At 37.3% G+C, this 22,020-nt stretch overlaps 5 protein-coding genes across 6 annotated transcripts; 3 read left to right on the forward strand and 2 right to left on the reverse strand.

The window, feature by feature from the left end:
- Nucleotides 1-3,140: 3,140 nt before the first annotated feature.
- On the reverse strand, nt 3,141-6,313 carry PTAC12 (plastid transcriptionally active 12). 2 transcript variants are annotated; one of them, XM_012972095.2, is made up of 10 exons: nt 6,121-6,313; nt 5,977-6,047; nt 4,853-5,515; nt 4,579-4,691; nt 4,228-4,490; nt 3,996-4,117; nt 3,821-3,889; nt 3,658-3,711; nt 3,463-3,561; nt 3,141-3,381 (listed from the first exon to the last, which is right to left on the reverse strand). In XM_012972095.2, the coding sequence occupies exons 1-10, from the start codon at nt 6,152-6,154 to the stop codon at nt 3,286-3,288; spliced, it is 1,584 nt and encodes a 527-aa protein (XP_012827549.2). In that variant the 5' UTR covers nt 6,155-6,313; the 3' UTR covers nt 3,141-3,285. The 2 variants fall into 2 exon arrangements, with proteins under 2 accessions (XP_012827549.2, XP_012827550.2); XM_012972096.2 differs by having other exon boundaries at nt 4,853-5,509; nt 6,121-6,280.
- Nucleotides 6,314-7,078: 765 nt separating this feature from the next.
- Nucleotides 7,079-8,688, reverse strand: LOC105948878 (WD repeat-containing protein LWD1). The gene has a single exon (XM_012972127.2). The coding sequence runs from the start codon at nt 8,398-8,400 to the stop codon at nt 7,366-7,368; it is 1,035 nt and encodes a 344-aa protein (XP_012827581.2). The 5' UTR covers nt 8,401-8,688; the 3' UTR covers nt 7,079-7,365.
- Nucleotides 8,689-9,129: 441 nt separating this feature from the next.
- Nucleotides 9,130-13,519, forward strand: LOC105948851 (Galactosyltransferase family protein). Its single transcript, XM_012972097.2, has 8 exons — nt 9,130-9,518; nt 9,947-10,889; nt 11,129-11,361; nt 11,533-11,823; nt 12,168-12,296; nt 12,385-12,558; nt 12,634-12,741; nt 12,830-13,519. The coding sequence occupies exons 2-8, from the start codon at nt 10,025-10,027 to the stop codon at nt 13,034-13,036; spliced, it is 2,007 nt and encodes a 668-aa protein (XP_012827551.2). The 5' UTR covers nt 9,130-9,518; nt 9,947-10,024; the 3' UTR covers nt 13,037-13,519.
- A 1,449-nt stretch (nt 13,520-14,968) lies between these two features.
- Nucleotides 14,969-18,759, forward strand: ERD4 (Early-responsive to dehydration stress protein (ERD4)). Its single transcript, XM_012971974.2, has 6 exons — nt 14,969-15,810; nt 16,084-16,250; nt 16,352-16,627; nt 16,831-17,675; nt 17,760-18,015; nt 18,119-18,759. The coding sequence occupies exons 1-6, from the start codon at nt 15,540-15,542 to the stop codon at nt 18,503-18,505; spliced, it is 2,202 nt and encodes a 733-aa protein (XP_012827428.2). The 5' UTR covers nt 14,969-15,539; the 3' UTR covers nt 18,506-18,759.
- A 293-nt stretch (nt 18,760-19,052) lies between these two features.
- Nucleotides 19,053-20,883, forward strand: DLAH (alpha/beta-Hydrolases superfamily protein). Its single transcript, XM_012971975.2, has one exon. The coding sequence runs from the start codon at nt 19,244-19,246 to the stop codon at nt 20,762-20,764; it is 1,521 nt and encodes a 506-aa protein (XP_012827429.2). The 5' UTR covers nt 19,053-19,243; the 3' UTR covers nt 20,765-20,883.
- The last annotated feature ends 1,137 nt before the right edge of the window (nt 20,884-22,020 follow it).

The raw sequence follows: 22,020 nt of genomic DNA on the forward strand, positions 1-22,020 counted from the left end.
ATTATTAAACGTTAAAAAAATTTAGAACGCCCCTCCTTTAGATATTATAAAAATAATGGAGCCTAGTATATATTAGGAATTGCTATTTGCAGTATGAAAATTGATATTTGAGGTTTATAACAAAATCCCAAAAAAATATTTTATCTCTCTAGAACCCTAAAATTTTATAAAAAAATTCAAAACCCCCCAAAACCCGTAAAAGTCCAACTTGGACACCCATTCATGCAGTGCACGCCCAAGTTGGGCGTGCAAGCTGCATTTGGGCGCCCGAGTTGGGCGTCCAGTGCAATTTTTTTTTTTTTTAATTGAACGCCAAAGATGGCCGTTCGAACATTTTTTTGCGAAAAAAAATGCCCTACAAATCGATTTGTAGGGCTTTTTAACATGAAATTGGTTCCGTAATCGACCTACCCAATACATATTACACATAAAATAGTCGAAATTACATCAAAAAATCGAAGCCCAATCCTTCTTCATGTTTGATTTCGAATTTTCGAATTTTTTTCTTTTTTTTTTGCTATTTGCAATTTTGGGGGATTTTTGGATATTTTTAAAAGTTTTTGGGGGGTTTTGTTCCGCAAATAACAATTTTGTGACCGTAAATAGCATTTCATTATATATATTACCGTTTTACTCTTTTGACAAGAATTTTGGAAAAGTTTGTGATCCTAAAATACAGCGTTTTTTTTCACACGCACGCCCAATTTATGTTTCCTGAATTGTTTCATTGATTATTTTTAAGGTGTGCAAAATGATTTCAAAATATTTGACATTGTCCTCAATAGTTCATGTGTGAATTAATCACATGACTTTGCACCTCTACAAATGGACTATAGTCTAGTAAATTGATTGTACCTAGGCTAGTAATTAATTCAACTCCAATTTTGACCACTTTTTTCACGAGATAAATAAATTTTAATCTGTCCAATTTAGAAAAAAAAAAAAACAATTTTGGTCCACATGAATAACTGATACCCACCACCGTCCGCTCCTATTTCACTTCATGAAACAATTATTTTATAAATTATATAAAGTAAAAAAATATAATAATAAAAAATATTTACAGTAGTGTGGTTGCATGGAGGTGGACGGTGAAAAAAAGGGAGAGAGACATTCAAGAAAGGGACAGCTCACCTCTTAGATTCATGGGACCCACGCGATTTCTGCTAAATCTTGATTTCTGGCACGTGGGTTCCACGCTCTAGTCGCACTTTTTGACGATGACCCCCTCCCCCGGTGGTGGCGTCAAACTTTCACACTTTCTTCCTAAATTACCCTTTTCTCCCACGGGGTTCTACTTTTCTTTTTCTTTTTTAATTTGATTAAATAGGACGGCAGCCACTTCAATTAATTTATTAATTACATACTAAATATTTATTTGGTTAAATTTTAAACATTGATGATTTTCCCCCACAATATTTGGTTCCTTTTGTCATTTGTGGGGAAATATGGGATTAATCTTTTATTAATCCTTAATTAACATTTGACTAACAACTGATAATGACACTACATTCTTTGACAATATATAAATCTGCAGTTGTGATAAATAATAAATATCTTAACAATAACTTATATCGAATAAATGGGCAGCCATAATTGTCGGCATGTGGGACCACACGGAATTTCTATAATAATTTATTTTTTTCATTTTTTTCATAAATGAATTTGTATATTAATTAATTATTTATAGATGGATTTGACAAATGACCAAGAATAATAGCATGGGCTTGTTTGGCAGTAATTCCTCTAGCAAAATTCAGCAGAATTTTCAAACATGACAGGAAAATTAATTAAAATACCTAATTAATTTGTAATCATATATGTGCTTGTGGTGGATTAGCATAAGAACAAAGTTAATTATGGATTAGACAAAAAGGAAGAAAAGCTTATATATCATGATTAGTGGAACCCCAGGTGTTAATGAAATGATAATATATCTATTAAAAAGGAGAATAATCATGATTAATATTAATTTAATATTGTCATTAGTGCTCCCCCCACCTCCCTAATCTTTTTAACTACAATTGGTTGACTTGACAGTTGACCCGCCCCCAATGTATATGGGGTTATGTTTTATGTTATGCTAATGATTAATTAATACAGCCATAATTAATTATGATTAAGAGAAGGGGAAACAAGGAAACAATTCAATTGTTGCTTTTCTTGATCATGTTTCTTGCGACACAGGATCCAACATATGTCAAGAAATATATTATTAAAAAATATTTTTAATTTTTTATGTACCTCAAGTGTTTTTAATTGTGTTGTTTAAAACCGACCTCACTTATCATTTTTTATGCAGTATCTCCCAGAATTAAGGAAACAATGTGGTCCTTAATTGTCCACTAATCCCCCAAAAAATAAATAATAAATAAAAAATGGAGTTGCATGTAATAAAAAGTTAATAATGTAGCTCATAAATGTATATCCAAACAAATTGGTGTATTAGTTGAATATATTTCAAATAACATTCAATGATGCATGTTAATTATTGAGTTGAAAAGTAATAACATATTGTGATGCTGATGCATATGGTAGGGCTTCACATCTTTTGTGTGTGTGTGTGTGAGAGAGAGAGAGAGAGAGAGAGAGAGAGAGAGAGAGAGAGAGAGAGAGAAGTCTTAAGACACCTTTTCAGGAGATTAATTAGTGTTTTCATTAATTAAACGGTAGTAGTGTAATTAAACATGCTTTGTAAATAATGAATGCCATAAAACAAACTTCAAATCCCAATAATTAGTGGCTGCATGCTTAAATATAAGGGTAAATAGCACTTACCTCTCTGTAGTTTGAACTTTGTGCACATGACCCCCTGTACTTTCAACATAGCACATAACTCCTCTTGTACTTTCAAAATATTCATCTTCCTAACGAACATGATTATTTACTAGTGAAATACTTGGGGGTTACGTGCTTATATTAAAAATACTAGGGGGTTATATGTACAAAGTTCAAACTATAGAGTAGTCATGTGCATATATTAAAAATACAAGGAAGTCATGTGCAAAAAGCTCAGACCACAGGGGTTAATTGCAATTTACCCTAACTATAATTCCTCCTTCTCATGTGCTGCACTAATTAAGTATTTAAATTAACTTATTTTTAATCATTAACGTAAAATTAAAAAAACAAACATACCATTTGAAAACTATTTAAAAATCATCCTCCCAAATCCATCCAAATAGTTTTCTCTTTACACCCAAGCCCAAAAATTAGAAAGCCCGGCCCGTAAATAATTGAGGCCCAAACATTGTTTCCAAACTTACTATAAATAGAAGAAACTAGTCAGTCATCTTCTTCAAAATCCAAGAGAAAATCTGTCAAGTTTTCTGAATCATCCACAGCTTCTTCCAGAGACATGCTATCTTTTTTAGCTTTCTCCTGCCCCATTAAATAAATAACACAATAAATATCATTTTTTTTAATTAATTTTGATAGTTTAAAAAATAAAATAAAAATTACCTTTGTTTTGATAAGTTCTGCATTGTTTTTTACAACACTCCAATTGCGTGTAGCTTTCTCGTTAGTATCGTCTTCAGCCTCACTCTCTTCTCCTTCATCCTGCAGTTGTAATGACTCGCACAACAAATGTTTTATCTCGACATACCGATAATCGAAAATAGTACATAAGTTTTAAAAAAAAAGTTCGAATCTCACGTCGTTTTCTCCTATGTCAACAGCTCGTGCCATTGCATCGTCTATATCCGCCATCTGTCGTACAAAGAGAAAGAGAGGGTTTACTCCAAAGACAAACAAATTCAAGAAAATAGTGGTGATTAAAAATGGGCATAATCAAGAATTTCTTCATTAATTATATTACCTCGAGCACTTCTGTCTTCTCTTTCGACAGGACTTTCTCCAGCTCGTCTCTCGTTATTATCTTTCCGTGCTGATTAAAAATTATTGATTTGCAAATATTATCAAAATCAAGAAACGAATATTTCCATCACCCACGAAGTAACTGTAGCGTAAAAGAAAATTTAAAGTAATCAAACCTCTTTAAGATAATCCAACATGTTTGGAGTCGGTTCGTGGAAATCAGGACCTCTGTAATCAATCACTTCATCTGGATCCTGAATGTAATTCACCGTCGGATAAACAGGGTCTCCACCCCATACTGCACAAAAAAAATAAAAAATCAAGAAAAATCGAAAAAAAATCAAGAAAAATCAAAAAAAAAAAAAATCAAGAAAAGCCATTATGTATGCAAAGTATATTGATATATACTTTGCTTGATTTGATCCTCGCGCATTTGCATAGCTAGTGGGTCCCGACGGATACGATTATCAGTGCCCATCATAATGCGGTATTCTCGATCGGTTTGAAGCATGAACATTTCAAGTAGCTGCGTGTTCTCATCTTCACCAGTCTCTTCAAAATGCCTCTGCACCGCTTCGCGCGAAGTGTCTTTTTCTTTCCAAGCTTCAACCCATTCGGAATAATACGCTATAGGCCCTATTTCTTCCAGTTTATCGAACTCATCCTGTAGCCTACACCCCATTCGAAATTGAACTATTATTAGTTAATATAATATAAAAAATCCATCAACAGCGAAAATAACGCTTATTATATTTACACCTCTCTTCTTTATAAATATGTCGCCTAGCTCTAAAAAGAGCACATTCTGTAAGCGTTGGTTGGTCACCGTAAAGCTTTACTTGCCCTGTCTCCGCCATAGCTTTCAGAAACACCTGCACAAAATAAAATAAAACATACCATTATATATATATACATATATATATATGTGTGTGTATGTATGTGTGTGTGTATATAACTATATATATATATATATATATATATATATATATATATATATATATATATATATATATATATATATATATATATATACCGTTTCAACATCGGGTCGTCTCCTTTGCCACCTAGACCACTGTTCTTTTTCGGGTTTTCTCCAGTTCCACCACAGTTCTTCACTGGTGAGCGGCTCATCCATCGGTATCTTAGCTTTTGGGTCAATAAAAGAATGCGGATTTCCGATTTTCTTGTCCAGGTCATATCCAGCTACCTCTTCTTCCTCAGGTTCCGTCTGATAAACAACGAACTCAGATGCGCCATTTTTGGATTCGTCCAACGAATACTCGGACTCCGCTTGATCATTCACAACTAGGTTCGTTTGCGAAGCAGATGCTGAAGACTTGTACTTTTTTCTCCTACTTCCCGGGTTTTTTCCGAAAGAGGGTTTTCCAGTGGAGACGCCGCTAGGTTCAGGAGCCCTTGCCGCCCTAACTCTGCTGGAAGTGCCCTCCGGCCAATACTCTTCACTTGGAATACTTGCACGTGCACCGGAAGCTGGTTCCATTTGTCCGGATGTGGAGTCCATGTAGCTGTAATATGGAGCACGCTCGATTGTGACCTCCTTGTAAGAGTCGTCCTCTTCTTCCTTGTCATTTTTCTCGCACTTTATACGGAGGGGTAAATGAGTCTTTTTAAGTGGGCTGGTGGTGTAGGATCTGGACTTTGATGATGATGAAGGAAATGGAACACCAAACTGTATCTGGGCAATGTCGAAAGGATCATAATCATATAAAATATAGAGCAACAATAATTACATAACAACGACAAAAAGATGCAAGAAATCGGGACTCACCGAGAAATAATAATATGATCGGAGAAAAATGAAACAAGGATGTATAATAAACATCAAATGAATATGACTGAATTAGGACCATATCTGCAACTTCACTTGTCCAAAGATCTAATATGGCTTATTGTAAGAGATTTTTGTTTAAGGTATGTTCTAAATACAACCTCTGTCATTCTTGATTTTCATAGACGAATTAAATAACCAGTATTTTAAGAAGAAAAAAGAGGGCAGGAATTTTAAAAATAGAGAAACGGTTTATACTAAAATTAACAAGAAAAGGAAAAGATAAGATAAGATGATTATCTAATTAGTAATCAAGAAATTAAGACAAGAGGAATCTTGAATCCAGAGAAGAAAAGGGGGCAACCAACCTTCAAATTACGGGTGAAGAACTTGTTGGTAATAACCGCATCTGCACAGACCACCCTTCTTAATCCTCCATCTGAAACAAAAAAAAAAAAGAATCAAATTATTGAATTCGAAAAGCAAAAACTGAACATACGCACAAAAAATACCTTGATAATACCAAGAAGGAGAGACAGACGCCATTTATTAATTTATTCAAGAAGAGAAGTTTTGCATCAGAGACTCAAATGAAGCAAAATTATAGCTGAGAGTTGTTTGGGGTTTCTTCCCCAAGGCAAAGTGAGCTTGGGTTTAAGCTGCTGCTGGAGTAAAGATTTTAGAGGATAGAATGAAATGAAGTTATTGTAAAGATTTTTTTTTTTTTAATAACGTTGAATAGAAAGCGTGTTGACCCCTTTTAGCAACTTTTAACTGGCTGTAACGTTTTACCCTAGAATTTTGCCTCGTTAACAATTTACCTAAAAATTATTAACTTTTGTCATTAATTCAACACTTGTCCTAACTAAAAAAGTGTCTCTATTTTGGCAAATCCTGTCAACGCCACTTCTTGATCCAGAGTTTATGAGCTGCAGCAAGCGTTGAACACAATTTGAATTGAATTGATACAAATTAGTTGAGAAAGTGATTAGAAAGTTTCGAGATATTGTCAATTTGTTGTATCTTACTGCCGAAATATACAATTCGACAAACTTGCACCCCGTAGATTTGAATGGTATTCAAAGAAGTAGGCATTCGCACCATCTTTACATGCAACAAATTCACCACACTGTTTTGTTACTATCCCTCTACAAACTTCAATTGCTTGAAATGAAGATCACGGCTTCCATATAACGCATCCGAAATTCACGAATTTGCATACCGCATTTGAGATTCACAACTTGCATTACGCGAAGGAGATTACTTGTAGACATATACTCACGCAGTTAAAGTATATATCGTAGGGATACATTTTTCTAATGACAATAACGGCTGCAAGAGTATGAACCAGAATCATATCATGAATCTAAAAGCATTTCTTCAATAAGGAAAAAATAAAAGAATCAAAGCTTGCAACCAAAAAACAGCACAACAACCGCACAGAAAATCGATCGACCGACAGTGGAACAATTCAATCAACAAAAGCTGTTTAATGTTTTTAAATTTGAGACTAGAAGCACAAGTTTATCTTGACAATGGCAAAACAAGCCAGGATCAAGAACATTAGAATCATTTGTCGGGAAACGAGAAACAACAGATTTAACACAGCAGCAAACTGGCTCAAACATTACTAAACATAACCGAACAATGCCCCCGAGTTTTTTGTATAAAATGAAATTCTCGTTCAACAACTACGGTCAATCAATCTACGGATCCGTCAGCAAAATTACAACTAAAATTAACAGAATCGTCTAATCTCATACCCTCAGAATCTGCAGCTTGTTCGAAAAAGCAATCGCAACCCAATCAGGCTGAGACGAAGACCACTGCAGCTGCTCGATCTCCGCCCCAGCTGTGTACGCCAGAATCGGATCCAATCCGCCCTCCACGGGCTGACCCATGGTCGAAAGATCCCAAATCAAAGCCTGAGAATCATCTCCAGCCGTACAAATGTGGCAGGAGCTGTGTGGGGCCCACGCAATCGCGTTCACGCTCGCCTGGTGCCGCTGCAGCTCCACCACGGGCAGCGTCGGGAAACGAATGTCCAGCACCACCACCTTGCTGGTGTCCATGATGATGGTGGCCATGTATCTCGGGTCCTGCTTGTTCCAGCCGAGCCTTACCAACGGAGTGTCCGGCTCGGAGCTCTCGTATATAATGGTGGAATGCTCCTTATCTCGTAGATCGAAAACCCTAACCGAACCATCGGCGGAGACGGACGCGAAAACCCCAACGCCGCCCCAGGCTATGTCGTAGACCTCCTTATCGTGCGCAATCAGCTGCGTGTCCACCACCTCTTTCTCGATATCCCAAATCGTGCAGGTGGTGTCGATGCTGGAGGTTCCGATCCTCCTCGGCTCGGCTTCGTTCCAGTCAAAGGAAGTCAACGGTCCGGAGAACTCGCTGTTACGGTTGTTGTTCAGCAAGCTTTTGAGCTCCACGCGCCGCCCGTTGTCGGAATCGGAGATTTGCCAGAGGCGGAGGAAATCGGAGGAGGAGGCGAGTAAATCAGGGCGCTGGCATTCCTTATCGGGGATGAATATGAGCTTGGTCGGCGGATACGGGTGGTCGAAGGAGAGGGGCGGGTCGGATCTGATCTCTCCGGTGGAATCGTCGAGCTGGACGATTTCGACACGGTTAGGGTACTGCTCGAGGAGGCTGGATATGGCGAGGCGGTACTTTTTGTCCTTGCGCACGCTCCAGTTCATGGCGTAGATGTGCCATGGGGCTTCGTAGGTGTAGATCTCGGAGCGGCGCTGCTGCTCGTCGGAGCCTTCTAGATTCGGATCCATTTTTATTTTCTTCTGTAATTTGTTTATCGTTTGTATCGGTTATGTTTTTCCTCCTCTTCTTCTTCTCCGGCTGTTAGAGGAAGTTGCAGAAAGAAGAACCGCCGCAGGCCGGTAGAAAATGTGGATTCATTTAATTCAGTAGTAATATATTAAAAAAAAAAAAAGTAAAATTGCCAAAAAGGAAAAAAACAGAGATATAGCGGAAACCCTGATTTTCAGGGCTCACGGATATACTGGTATGATTACGTGGCAATATCGAGGCCGGCTCACCAAACTTTCGGCTTATTTATTGATAATTTGTCTCTTGTTATATATTTAATTATTTATTACATTTTTAAAATAAAATCTATTTGTTATACTCAATAGTTTATATTTTGTAATTTTTTTTAATTATTTGTGCAAATGCACCAATTCCATGTGAAAATTAACGAAAAAAATCAAATGCAAAATTAAAATCTACTAATGAAAAAAATTGCGTAAAATATAGTTTTCTAATTACTTAATAAATGCGATTAATTTTTTTTAATATATTTTTGCATGGGCCCCTTCCGGCCCATCAAAATTGTATAAAATCGGGTATATGGGTGAACTGGGCTCCAATTTAGGTAGAGTTCAGCCTGGCGGGCCGGGCCGTGCAAATTGGTGGGCAGGTGGGCTTGAGCCCATGAGCCCGATGGGTCGGCACAAATGAACGCACCTACTACGAATATTCCAACTGATGATTTTGGCAGATTTTGGATAATATCGGGGGAAGTTTCCTAAAGCGAGAAAGTAATGGGGTGAAATATGAAATTTTTTCATTTTAAAGGGGCTTCTCTGCATCTGCCTTGATTGGCTGTCTGGTTCCGTTATATTCTTTAATCCGATTCCAAAAACTCCCTTTTCCAGCAATTAGAAATTTGTAAATTGCTGAAGTTGCTCACCTGTTGGGAAATTGAGATTTTGGGTTGATTGATGGCGGAGATTCTGTGTTTTTTCGTCGGTGCCGGCAGACGGCGATGCACGATTGAGATTTTGTGGGAAAATAATGGAAGAGTTGTGTGATGTGTGCTGTCTCTCTATCGCGTAAAAAAAATTGGGAGAGAAGAAAAGGGATCTGTAAATTACAGACTGTGTAGGTAAGGATTTGCTTTCCTTTATTGAAATTTCAGATTGACCCCCCTTTTAGCAATAAATATTATAAAGTTACCACACTACCTCCGCCGCCGCTGCTCCCGATCACCCAAATTTGGATCTACCTGCTGTCACATTTTGGATTTTTCGTAACGATTTCTGACCAATTTTATAATCGGTAGTTTTAATTTAATGTTTTTGATCGGCAACCTGGGTGGAGATTATTGGTTCATATATTTGTTTAAAATGCGATTTACGTTAACATTTCTGAATCAAAATGAACTTTGTGCATCATATTCCGCTATCTTATCTCGTGTAATGCTTGTTTACTATATCGTCCAGTTTATGAAGGTGTAGATTTTAGAATTCGCATTGGAAGTATGTTCATCGTGAATTAATTCTTATATTTGTAAGCCATGTTCGTATTTTGTAGGTATGTTGGTGTGGGAATGGGTTATAGTAAGTTTTGGTGTTCGATGAGGAATTCTGTTTTGTTATTGGGATTTTAAAGATGAAGAGGTCGAAAGGGGAGTCTCAAAGTGTAAGGAGGTTCAAGTTACCGTACTTTCTGTTGGGTGCAGCTGCATTATATTTGATTCTTATTTTCTTCAAGTCCCCTCAATTTCTGGAGAGTGCAGCCGTTTTAAGTGGTGGTGGTAATAGCAATGGCAATTTTCATGGATTCTCACTAGGGAATGAAGCAGAGATAATTAAATTAAATGTCGGTTCTGATGGGCTCCATAGAATATTACAAAATAACGAAAATCAAGAAGCTTTACAAGAGAAGGGAAGTCGCGATCCACAGATAAAGCCATCACAGTATGGTCGAATAACTGCTGAGATCATGAGGCAAATGAATAGGACCACTAACTTGTCTGTGCTGGAAAGAATGGCAGACGAGGCTTGGATTTTAGGGTTTAAGGCGTGGGAAGAAATAAATGAACACGACGAAAAGGATATCGACATGAGCACCATACTTGACGGAAAGCCCGAGTCATGTCCTTCGTGGGTTTCCATGACTAAAGAAGAACTGGCCAAGAGAGATTTCGTTATGTTCCTTCCATGTGGTCTTGCTGCAGGTTCTTCCATTACGGTGATTGGAACTCCTCGATATGCTCACCAGGAATATGTACCTCAGCTTTCTAAAATGAGGGCCGATGACGCGTTGGTTATGGTGTCGCAGTTTATGGTTGAGCTGCAAGGTTTGAAGGCTGTGAATGGGGAGGACCCACCAAAGATTTTGCATTTGAATCCTCGATTAAGAGGTGACTGGAGCCATCAACAAGTAATTGAGCACAATACGTGTTATAGAATGCAGTGGGGAACAGCTCAGAGGTGTGATGGTTTGCCATCCAAAGGCGAGGATGACATGCTGGGTAAGTTCCTATTCATGTTTTTAATTTCCTTAATTTCGTATGTATTTAGAATGTTGTATTTATATTTTCACTGTATTACGGGTATGCCACAATCCTGGCTTCATAATGGTGACTTGCAGTGTGAACAAAATAGTATGGAAATTTGATACATGACTTTACACTTGTTGCAACATTTCACACACAAACACACACACACACACACATTTCAAGGATTAAAATCGGATGTATTTTCATTGCAGTTGATGGATTCATGCGTTGTGAAAAATGGATGCGTAATGATATCATAGATACAAAAGAGTCCAAGATATTTTCATGGTTTGATCGATTTATTGGACGTGCACAAAAACCAGATGTAACGTGGTTATTTCCCTTTAAAGAAGGACGGATGTTTGTTCTGACTATCCGTGCAGGAGTTGATGGATATCATATAAATGCTGGCGGTCGACATGTGACATCATTTCCATACAGAATGGTATGCATTGGATTATGTGATGTGCTACTTTATTTAGGCTTTGGTGAAATAAGAAACGATCTATACGAAAGACTATCTAACTCCTTTTTTGATAACTTTTGCATTTCACAACATAAATGTCAGACTTAAACTCTTACAATATTCTTGGTTTTGTTTTTACTATTTATTCAGGGTTTTACACTGGAAGATGCAACAGGATTAGCAATTAAAGGTGATGTGGATGTTCATTCAGTATATGCTACCTCTCTGCCAACTTCTCATCCCAGTTTCTCACCCCAAAGAGTATTAGATTTCTCTGAGAAGTGGAAATCTCATCCCATACGCCAAGGTGGTGTTCAACTCTTTATTGGGGTTCTTTCTGCCACCAATCACTTTGCGGAACGTATGGCAGTAAGGAAAACATGGATGCAATCTTTACCCATCAAGAACTCTATAGTAGCTGTTCGCTTCTTTGTTGCACTGGTAAGCCAGCTTTTTTTTTCCTTCCGAATACAGAACAGTTGTTTATCAGTTCATCAGTCCATTCAAAGGCGAACAAGTTAACTTGTTGAGTACCAAGAACAACATATTTCAATTTTGAACTTGACAGTGGCTGGGTCTTTTTGGTAACCATGCAACTTTATTGTTTCACGACGTTAAATGGAATTAGTAGATCTATTTTTATGGTAAAATGGAATGGTTTTTTGAACTGTTTTCTTTACGATTTCGGACTTGCTCGATGTTTTTTTTTTCCTTTAACGTATTTCTTCTAGTAATTATGAAGTTAGTAGCTGAAGTTTAACACATTTTAAGAGATTTACTTGTAGAATCAAAGGAGTGAGGTGAATGCAGTTTTGAAGAAGGAAGCTGCTTACTTTGGTGACATAGAGATTTTGCCATTTATGGATCGTTATGAGCTAGTAGTTCTTAAAACTGTTGCCATCTGTGAGTTCGGGGTACGTTCTTAAAAAAAATCAAATATATTATTGTAGCAGGCATGATGGTTTCTTCCTTCTCTTAAATGTATTTGCATTTTCGTTGTAGGTTCAAAATGCAACAGCTTCTTACATTATGAAAGGTGATGACGACACTTTTGTTAGGGTTGACACAATCTTAAAAGATATTGAAGGTGTGTCCCCTGGAAGGTCCTTGTATTTGGGCAATCTAAACCTCTTGCACAGGCCTCTTAGGACTGGAAAATGGGCTGTCTCTTATGAGGTAACACCAAAATAAGTTCCCTCGTGTAATAAAAGAAAGTTGGTTTAATGCTGAACATGTTTATCTTAACTGCAGGAGTGGCCTGAGGAAATTTATCCCCCGTACGCTAATGGGCCCGGATATATAATATCAAGTGACATAGCCGAGCATATTGTCGCTCAGCATGCGAATCATAGCTTACGGGTTTGTAATAAATCCTTAATTTTTTTATACTATTCTTGAAATTCGGCAACTGTTTTGTAAAGACACCATTTGCTACGAAACCTTGCAGCTGTTTAAAATGGAGGATGTGAGCATGGGAATGTGGGTCGAGCAATTCAACAGCACGAGAAACAACGTAAAGTATACTCATAATTGGAAATACTGTCAATACGGGTGCATGGAGGACTATCACACAGCGCACTACCAATCTCCAAGACAGATGATTTGTTTATGGGACAATTTGATGATGGGGCGCCCTCATTGCTGCAATATTTGAAGGTACGAAATAAGCTATAAGAATATTCATGCTGGAAATTTGCAAATCGTGTAGGATTGTCAAATTCTTTTTGTGGCTTGGCAATATGTATTTGCTTCGATGAGATGATTGAATTAGAAGCTGTATAGTCCGGGTTTATGACATTTTTTTTAACTGTGTGGATTAGATAGTCTTTTTTTAAAGGTTAATAGAGGAACGGAGAAGAGCTATTATCGAACTCCTCCCTTGTCGAGGTTTTGTTGGAACTTAGTCTTGAAACAGTATGGAATTATTAGGTTTTAGGTGGTGTAGTTCTGCATACAAGATGATGTATGTATATTTAAGAAATCATTTTCCCACTTATCTACATTCTTGATTATTGAATGGTTCAATTTCAATCTCAAGTTGTAACTTAATAATGTTAGAGTTATGTTGGATTGGTGTATGTATTTTTGAGCAATAAATGTAGCTACCAAAAATCCGTGTTGGCCATGATGCCAAAAACATGACAAGTGTCTTTGCTGTCGACACTCGACATCCAATCAAAAGGATGGGTCCAAAATTTATTGGTGGCACGTAGCGCACGTGACTCGTTTGGTTCATATGAGAACAAAAGCTTGTGTATTCAATTCATAGTAATAAAATTTATTCAACTTGTTTGGTTTATTCATTTAATTAGTTGTTATTTTTCATTATATATATATTTTTTTAAATTGAAATGTTATCTGAAATAATAACTGCCGAATATTTAGTTACTCTTAGGGATGAATTGCAGTAGATATATATAATAATAATAATTGTACGCCAGAAAAAACGGTCCCAATTTTATTATTTAAAGTGGGTTTTGGTGTATCGACACGGCGCGTAAAGCTACAAATTTGAAGTTGAAACCTATCATTTTGTGCAGTGTCGGCACAGTGTTAAACCTGTCCCACTTTATTTTATTTTTTTAATTTTATTTTCAAATATTGTTAAATTGGATTAAAAATGTTTGAGCATGTATGTGGACAATTACGTTCCACGATACGCCATGGATAGAATAAACATAAGCAGGCACCAAAGACGATAAATAAATAATTAAATAGTATAAAGCGAAAGTTATAGAGAATTAATGGGGTTCAAATTAATTTGAAGAAAATATATTTTTTGAAAAGAAATAACTTCTTCAAACTGACACAACTCTGGCAATAAAAAGTTAGAAACAATCATAAATTAAGGACAAATTTAATTACTACCGACATAAATTAAGAAGTTTGAGAATAAATTACCAAAAGAAAAAGGAAAAGCGTTAAAGAAGCGATTCAACTTGACTTGCCAGAGGTAATTAATTAATTAATTAATTAAAAGCGGTTTTGATTTGTATATTAAATATTACTTACTTGCTTAATATTCCGTGATGATAATGATAGCTCCATTCAAAAAGGTTTATACTTTATAGTTTATACTGTCACTGTATGTATGTATGTATGTATGTATGTATGGTATGTCGGGGTAAGTATGTACATAAGTTTTTTTATTTTATCTTCCTATTTTTAACATAGCTGCATAGGTAAGACAAAATTTCCATTACCGGACATTAATTAATTAATTTTCATGGGTGTGAAAAATGTTTATATTTAAATATTGTGATTTGATATTTTCTTTTTTATGTCATAATCAAAAGCCATGATGTCTAGTATCCATACACTGATAATACACGCTGAATTGGTACTATATATGTATATCCAACAAGATATAATATTTAAAAAAATAAAAATAAAATAATTAAAATTGCTAGTAGCCGTAATAAAATTGACACACCAAACAATTTGGTGATATAATTTGATAGTGATTAGCACGACCAAACCAACAACAATCTAATCTAATCTTTATCTTATGTATGTATCTCAACCATGGCCGACATGTGAGTGAGTTCTTTCATATTTATTTCTATTAATGTTTTCAAACCTCTAGCCTCAATTAAATTTCAATAAATAAATAAAAATTAAATAGTTGACATAATAAGAATGGATACATGTATATAAATAGAATAGAAGAGCTTTTGTTTCCTCCTAATTAATCATCCTTGCTTCCACTAATCACACACAAGTATCTTCTTATTCAACCACACACTTTCTTGAAATTCAATCCCATGAATCAAGAAACAATTTTTTTTATTTTTTGTTTTTTCTAATTAATAGAAAAGAAATAATAATAAAAAAAAAAAGACAAGATTAGCTGTAGTTAAACCCCACATTCCATAAATATCTATCCTCGCTGTCCGTTAATTACTAATTAAACCCCAGAGACACAGTTTCTTCTTCTTCTTCTTCAATTCTTCTTCTGCTATAAAAATCAATTATTATTCTCTCTCTCTACAGTTTCTTTCACCATCTCTCAACGGTTACTTTCCATCTTTTTTAATGTTTCTTAACGGCTACTAGTTCTATGTTCCCCCCTACCAACAATTAATATCTATACACACACATATATATATTATATACATACAGAGTAAGCAGGGGAAGAAGAAGGAGAAGAAGAAACGATGGATTTCAGTTCGTTCTTGACGTCGTTAGGGACGTCGTTTATACTATTCCTGGTGCTGATGTTTCTCTTCACGTGGCTATCACGCCGACCCGGCAACCACGCCGTCTACTACCCGAACCGCCTGCTCAAGGGTTTGGACCCGTATGAGGGTCTCCGGGCGCCCCGTAACCCGTTCGCTTGGATCCGGGAAGCCCTCTCCTCTACCGAAGATGATGTCATCAGAATGTCCGGCGTTGATTCTGCCGTCTACTTCGTTTTCCTCTCCACCGGTAATTCTTCTTCTTCTTCTTCTTCCTAATTAATTGCATTATTTATTTTCCTTTTTTTGAGGTATAGATCTGTTAAAGTTTTTCCTTTTCTATTTGTGTTCATTTGTGATTTTCTGTTGTTTGCATATGTTCTTTTTGTTTTGGTAATTACATAATTTGGTAGCTAATTACAGAGTGGGGGTTACTGCAAATTATTGCAAGGTGCATAATATATTGTTTCTTGATTTTTATTTCCATGTCTAATAGTTGTTCCATTAAACCCTAATTTTACAGTTCTGGGGATACTGGTTATCTCCGGCGTAGTCCTTCTGCCGGTACTTCTGCCAGTCTCCGCCACAGCTCACACGGTGATCAAGGCCGCCGTCGCCGCCGCCGCCAACAGCACCACCAGCCAGGGCAGTTTCGATGACCTCGATAAACTATCAATGGGCCATATCGAAGTCGGTACTTCCTAATAATTTACATTTCATCAAACACTTGAAAAAAAAAAAAAAATTAAACTAAACACCACTGAATTTAATCTGTTTCTTGTATACAACAGCAAAAAAGTCCTCGACTGTGGGCGTATCTAATAGCCACGTATTGGGTTTCCTTCGTCACGTATTACCTCTTATGGAAAGCATACAAACACGTCTCGAATCTCAGAGCCACCGCCCTTATGTCCCCCGAAGTGAGAAACGAGCAGTTTGCTGTCATTGTACGAGACATACCCCCTGCCCCCGAAGGTCAAACTCGAAAGGAACACGTTGACTCTTATTTCCGAGCAATGTATCCCGACACCTTTTACCGATCAATGATTGTCACAGACAACGCAAAGGTACATTACATTCTTCATTTTGGCAATAAACTCTTTTTTCGTCTTCCCATAAAAATTCAATCTTGATTGTAGTTAGTGTAAACTTTCACCATTTTAGTACCAGGTCAATGAAATACATTCTTGATTTCGGTAATCACTTTCTTTTGTCTTTCGTAAAAATTCAATCTTGATTGTAGTATAAACTTCATTAACAATTTTACCAGGTCAACGAAATTTACGAAGAGCTACAAGGGTATAAGAAGAAACTCGCACACGCAGAAGCCGTATACGCATTATCCAAGACAACTGCGAAACCTGAAGGAACAAAACCAACCACCAAAACCGGATTTCTAGGCCTCGTCGGACAAAAAGTCGACGCATTAGAATACTACGACAAAAAAGTAAAAGAACTCGTCCCCAAGTTAGAAGCCGAGAGAAAAGCCACACTAAAAGACAAACAGCAATGTGCAGCTGTAATCTTTTTCAACAATCGAGTCACCGCTGCATCTGCTGCACAAAGTCTGCACGATAAAACGGTCGATGCTTGGACTGTAATGGATTCTCCACAGCCCCACCAAATAATATGGTCGAATCTCCCCAAAAGATTCTACACAAGGAGGATCCGACAGTACACAATATATTTCATCGTTTTTTTAACGATTTTCTTTTACATGATTCCGATCGGATTTGTTTCTGCATTGACCACTCTAGCAAACTTGGAGAAGTATCTCCCGTTTTTGAAACCCATTGTGGAGCAAAAGACCATCAAGACAGTGCTCGAGGCGTACTTGCCTCAAGTTGCACTTATCGTATTCTTGGCTATGTTACCTAAGTTCTTGCTTTTCTTGTCTAAACAAGAGGGCATACCTTCGGAAAGCCACGCACAAAGAGCTGCTTCGGGGAAGTACTTTTATTTCTCTGTCCTCAATGTTTTCATCGGTGTTACGATTGGTTCGACCCTTTTCAGTACGTTTAAGGAGATTGAAAAGGATCCGAATTCTGTTGTAGCTTTACTAGCAAAGAGCCTACCCGGAAGTGCTACCTTCTTCTTGACTTTTGTTGCCTTGAAGTAAGATTTTTTACGATGTTTTTTAAATTTTTCAATTTTTTTTATTTTATGATGATTGATTTTTTCGTTTTTTTTTCTTTACAGATTCTTTGTTGGATACGGGATTGAGTTATCGCGAATAATTCCTTTGCTAGTATATCACCTACAGAAGAAGTATGTATGCAAGAGCGAAAACGAGCTGAGAGAAGCGTGGGCCCCGGGGGATCTTGGATATGCAACTAGAATACCCGGTGATATGCTCATTGTTACTATTGTTCTTTGCTATTCCGTTATTGCCCCTCTAATTATCCCGTTCGGAATTGTCTATTTTGGCTTGGGATGGCTCGTGTTACGAAATCAAGTAATCTTCGATATTAAATACTCCGTCATTTATTCATTATATACATGTTAAAACTTTCTTGAAATAACTAATAAACTTTATGGAATAATATATGTATATATAGGTACTAAAGGTTTATGTACCTAAATACGAGAGCTACGGAAGAATGTGGCCCCACATGTATATTCGAATAATGGCTTCGTTGATGCTTTATCAAGTAACGATGTTGGGGTACTTTAGTGCAAAGGAATTCGTCAAAGGAGCTCCACTTGTGATCTTGCTTCCGATTTTCTCGATCATTTTTATTTTGGTGTGTAATGAGAAATTCTACCGATCTTTCGAGTTCACTCCACTTGATGTAGCTTGCAGAGAATTGAAGGAAACTCCGAATATGGAAGTTATATTTAAGTCGTATGTTCCGCCGTGCTTGCATTCGGACAAGGGCGACGACGAGGATCAGTTTGAAGACCATGCTCTTTCTCAGGTTGCGAAAACGGGGTCCGCAGTTTGATGTGCGTATGTGTTTATTTGTTTTAATTTTCTCTTACGTTTGTGATTTATATGTTTGCCTAGGATGTTTTTTGTTTCTTGTTAGTTTCTACTGTGTTTACATATAGTAGGGAATTGTGTTTGTTTAGTAGGATGATCTTGTGTGAAGAAAATGAATTTGTTATTTATTGTATTTGGTTGCCACGTGCCATAATTGGTGTACATTTTGTGCTGCTAAATTTATGACAAAAACTCAGTCCTAATGAAATGTATTTTAGAACATGTCTATATCCTATTTCACACAGCCTAGTGAATAATTATTTAATCAAATCTATAGTTCAAATTCACTCAATGTAGCTTGACACCCGGTTATTACCCGGTCAATTGGTTGAAAAATAATTGAGACCAATTGACCAATTATGCCCAGAAATTTGAGCCCAATTTTGATTTCAAAATTTTGTTTGGTTCAATTTGAGTACAACAAGGAAGCTTCATAGCTGGTGCACCCATAGACCACAAGACCAGACCAGCGCGTTATATAGCTTTGGTCAACAACTGCTTCAAAAATACAAATACCACGTTGTTGTACATTTAATCCTTTAATTAATCTATTACAAGGACTTATTCAAATACTTTTATTATTAATAATCCATGAATTCAGGTCATACCAATATACAAAAAATATATATATATAGGTAAAGCCTCCTCTCTTCTCACCATCTTCAACTCTCAAAAGTAAAAGAACAAACAACTCCTCAAAATGGCCACCGGAAATGTAATTCATCACCACCACAGCATCGCCGCCGTCTGCAAGAACCGTCTTCCGTTGGCCGCCACCGCACACCAGCAAGCCACCACAATCGGCAAAAACGCACATCAAAAGCCTTCGAACAGAGCGATCAAACTAGCGGAATCATTGTCCAACATGTTGCATATCCACCTAGACACCACCACCACCCAGAAAAGCCTCAACAGATCGAATCTGAATCTCTCCACCATCCACGAGAAGCACGACACTCCCGCCACGTCACCCAAAGAAGACATCTCCGACAAATGGCGCGAATTCCACGGTTCCTCCGATTGGCAAAACCTCCTCGACCCCCTCCACCCCTCCCTCCGCCGCGAGATCGTAAAGTACGGCGAGTTCGCGCAGGCAACCTACGACGCTTTCGACTTCGACCCCTTCTCCGAATACTGCGGCAGCTGTAAGTACAACCGCCGCAAGCTTTTCGAGAAATTGGGCCTAACCAAAAACGGATACAACGTGACGAAATACGTCCACGCAATGTCCCACATCGACTTGCCACAGTGGCTCGAGAAATCGCACTTGGTCGAAACGTGGAGCAAAGACTCCAACTGGATGGGGTTCGTAGCCGTCAGCGACGACCACGAATCCCGGCGGATCGGCCGCCGGGACATCGTCGTCTCGTGGCGGGGCACGGTGGCCCCGTCCGAGTGGTACGACAACATGCAGCGAAAACTCGAGCCCATCGGGCAAGGTGACGCGCGTGTCGAGCACGGCTTCCTCAGCATCTACACCTCCAAGAGTTGCACCACGAGGTACAACAAAACAAGCGCGTCGGAACAAGTCATGGCAGAAATCAAGAAACTAGTCAAATTCTACGAAAACAACGGCGAGCAAGTCAGCCTTACCATCACCGGCCACAGCCTCGGCGGCGCGTTGGCACTGATCAACGCGTACGAGTCCGCCAAGAACTTCCCGGGCCTCCCGATAAGCGTGGTCTCATTCGCGGCCCCGCGCGTGGGGAACATCGCCTTCCGCGACGAACTATACCAAATGGGGGTCAAAACATTACGGGTCACTTCGAAACAGGACGTGGTGCCCCGAATGCCCGGATTCGTCCTCAACGAAAGCCTACAGAGATTCGATGACATCACCGGCACCCTGGAATGGGTTTACACGCACGTGGGCGTGGAATTAAAGCTCGACGTTCGGTCATCACCATATCTGAAAAAGGGTCTGAATTTGATCGGGTTCCACATGCTGGAAACGTACCTACATTTGGTTGACGGGTTTCACAGCAGCGAATCGGGTTTCCGGGTCGAAGCAAGAAGGGACGTGGCGTTGGTGAATAAGGAGTGTGACATGCTTGTTGATGAACTCAGGATACCTCACAGTTGGTACCAATCCGCTAATAAGGGGCTGATCCAAAACCATCATGGTAGATGGGTCAAACCCGTTAGAGACCCGGAAGATATACCGTCTCCCACGGCGGTGGATTCACGCGCTGGTGGTGTTCTTGAAATGGAATATGTTTAATTTGGCGCTTCAATTTGATTTTAGAACACAAATTCTTTTTCTTTTTTTTTTGTTTTATTTATGTAATAAAAAGTAACATTGTACATCACAAATTCTTTGGACAGTGTTTTCATGAGAAAGTGTTTAATTAATTACTCCTTCTATTCCACAAATAGTCTCTTTTTTAAAATATTTTTATTCCATATTACCTGTCACTTTAGATTTCCAATACTGCATTAAATGCAATTTTTCCTGTTTTAACCTTATTAATTCAACTGCAAGTATTAACTCTCTCTTATCACATCATTAAATAATCAAGGTTATTTTAGTCTTTCTAATATATTTGACCTAAAAACAAGACACATTTATTGAGCTTCTTCATCCTTGTGCAAAGCCGAAAACGACACTTAATAGGGAACGGAGGAAGTACAAGTGAATTGTGAAGCATAAATATGCGTGTTGATTTAATTTGGTTATATTCAATTATATTAATTTTTAATTAAAGAAAAGGTAAAATTGTATTTTTGTTTAATTAAGAATAAAACTGAAGAGGGCAGACAGTCCATTATTAAATATTTTATGAATAAGATAGTCCATTAAATTGTTTGTACAGCCCATTCTATTCATATACCACTCACATTTATGAATAATATAATACCCCTTTTACATGGGCTCGTTTAATGGGCTTATTATTACACGGTGTCCGCACTAGTTCTTGGAATATTTGATTTTATTGGTATCAGTTAGTTTCGGAAATTAAATCCGCGTATATCGAAAATTTTAAATATATTTTGTATACTTCTATCCCAATCCAAAAAAAATTGAAAAATATTGGAAATTGGAATGAAATAAATTATTCCAAGATCGGAATTTTCGAATCGAACCAGCAGAAATTGAAAATTCTGTTCAAACTTCGCTTATTTTCGCACTTGCATCTTCAATGAGTAAATAAGAGCTATAGTATATAATAACAATTAACATTAATGTACTAAATATAGTTCTAAATCATGTGTTGGTTCTATTAACAAAATATAAATATATATTTTCAATCTCATCTTTGATAAATTCTGCAATAATACCCTTTTACTATATTATTAATTAATAAATCAAGTGATCCAGCTCTATTATAATTAATATTACTATGTTATGAAATGTATAAATAATTTTATAGAGTACAAATAAAATAAATACAATTTAATATACATAATTGATGATGCTAGAATTAATCACTTTAGAGAGTTGAAGTAGAAAGAGCCACAAGAGCAAAGTGGATCACT

The sequence above is a fragment of the Erythranthe guttata genome, chromosome 13 (genome assembly GCF_056151865.1).
Source record: "Erythranthe guttata isolate IM_541 chromosome 13, IM_541, whole genome shotgun sequence".
NCBI lineage: Eukaryota > Viridiplantae > Streptophyta > Magnoliopsida > Lamiales > Phrymaceae > Erythranthe > Erythranthe guttata.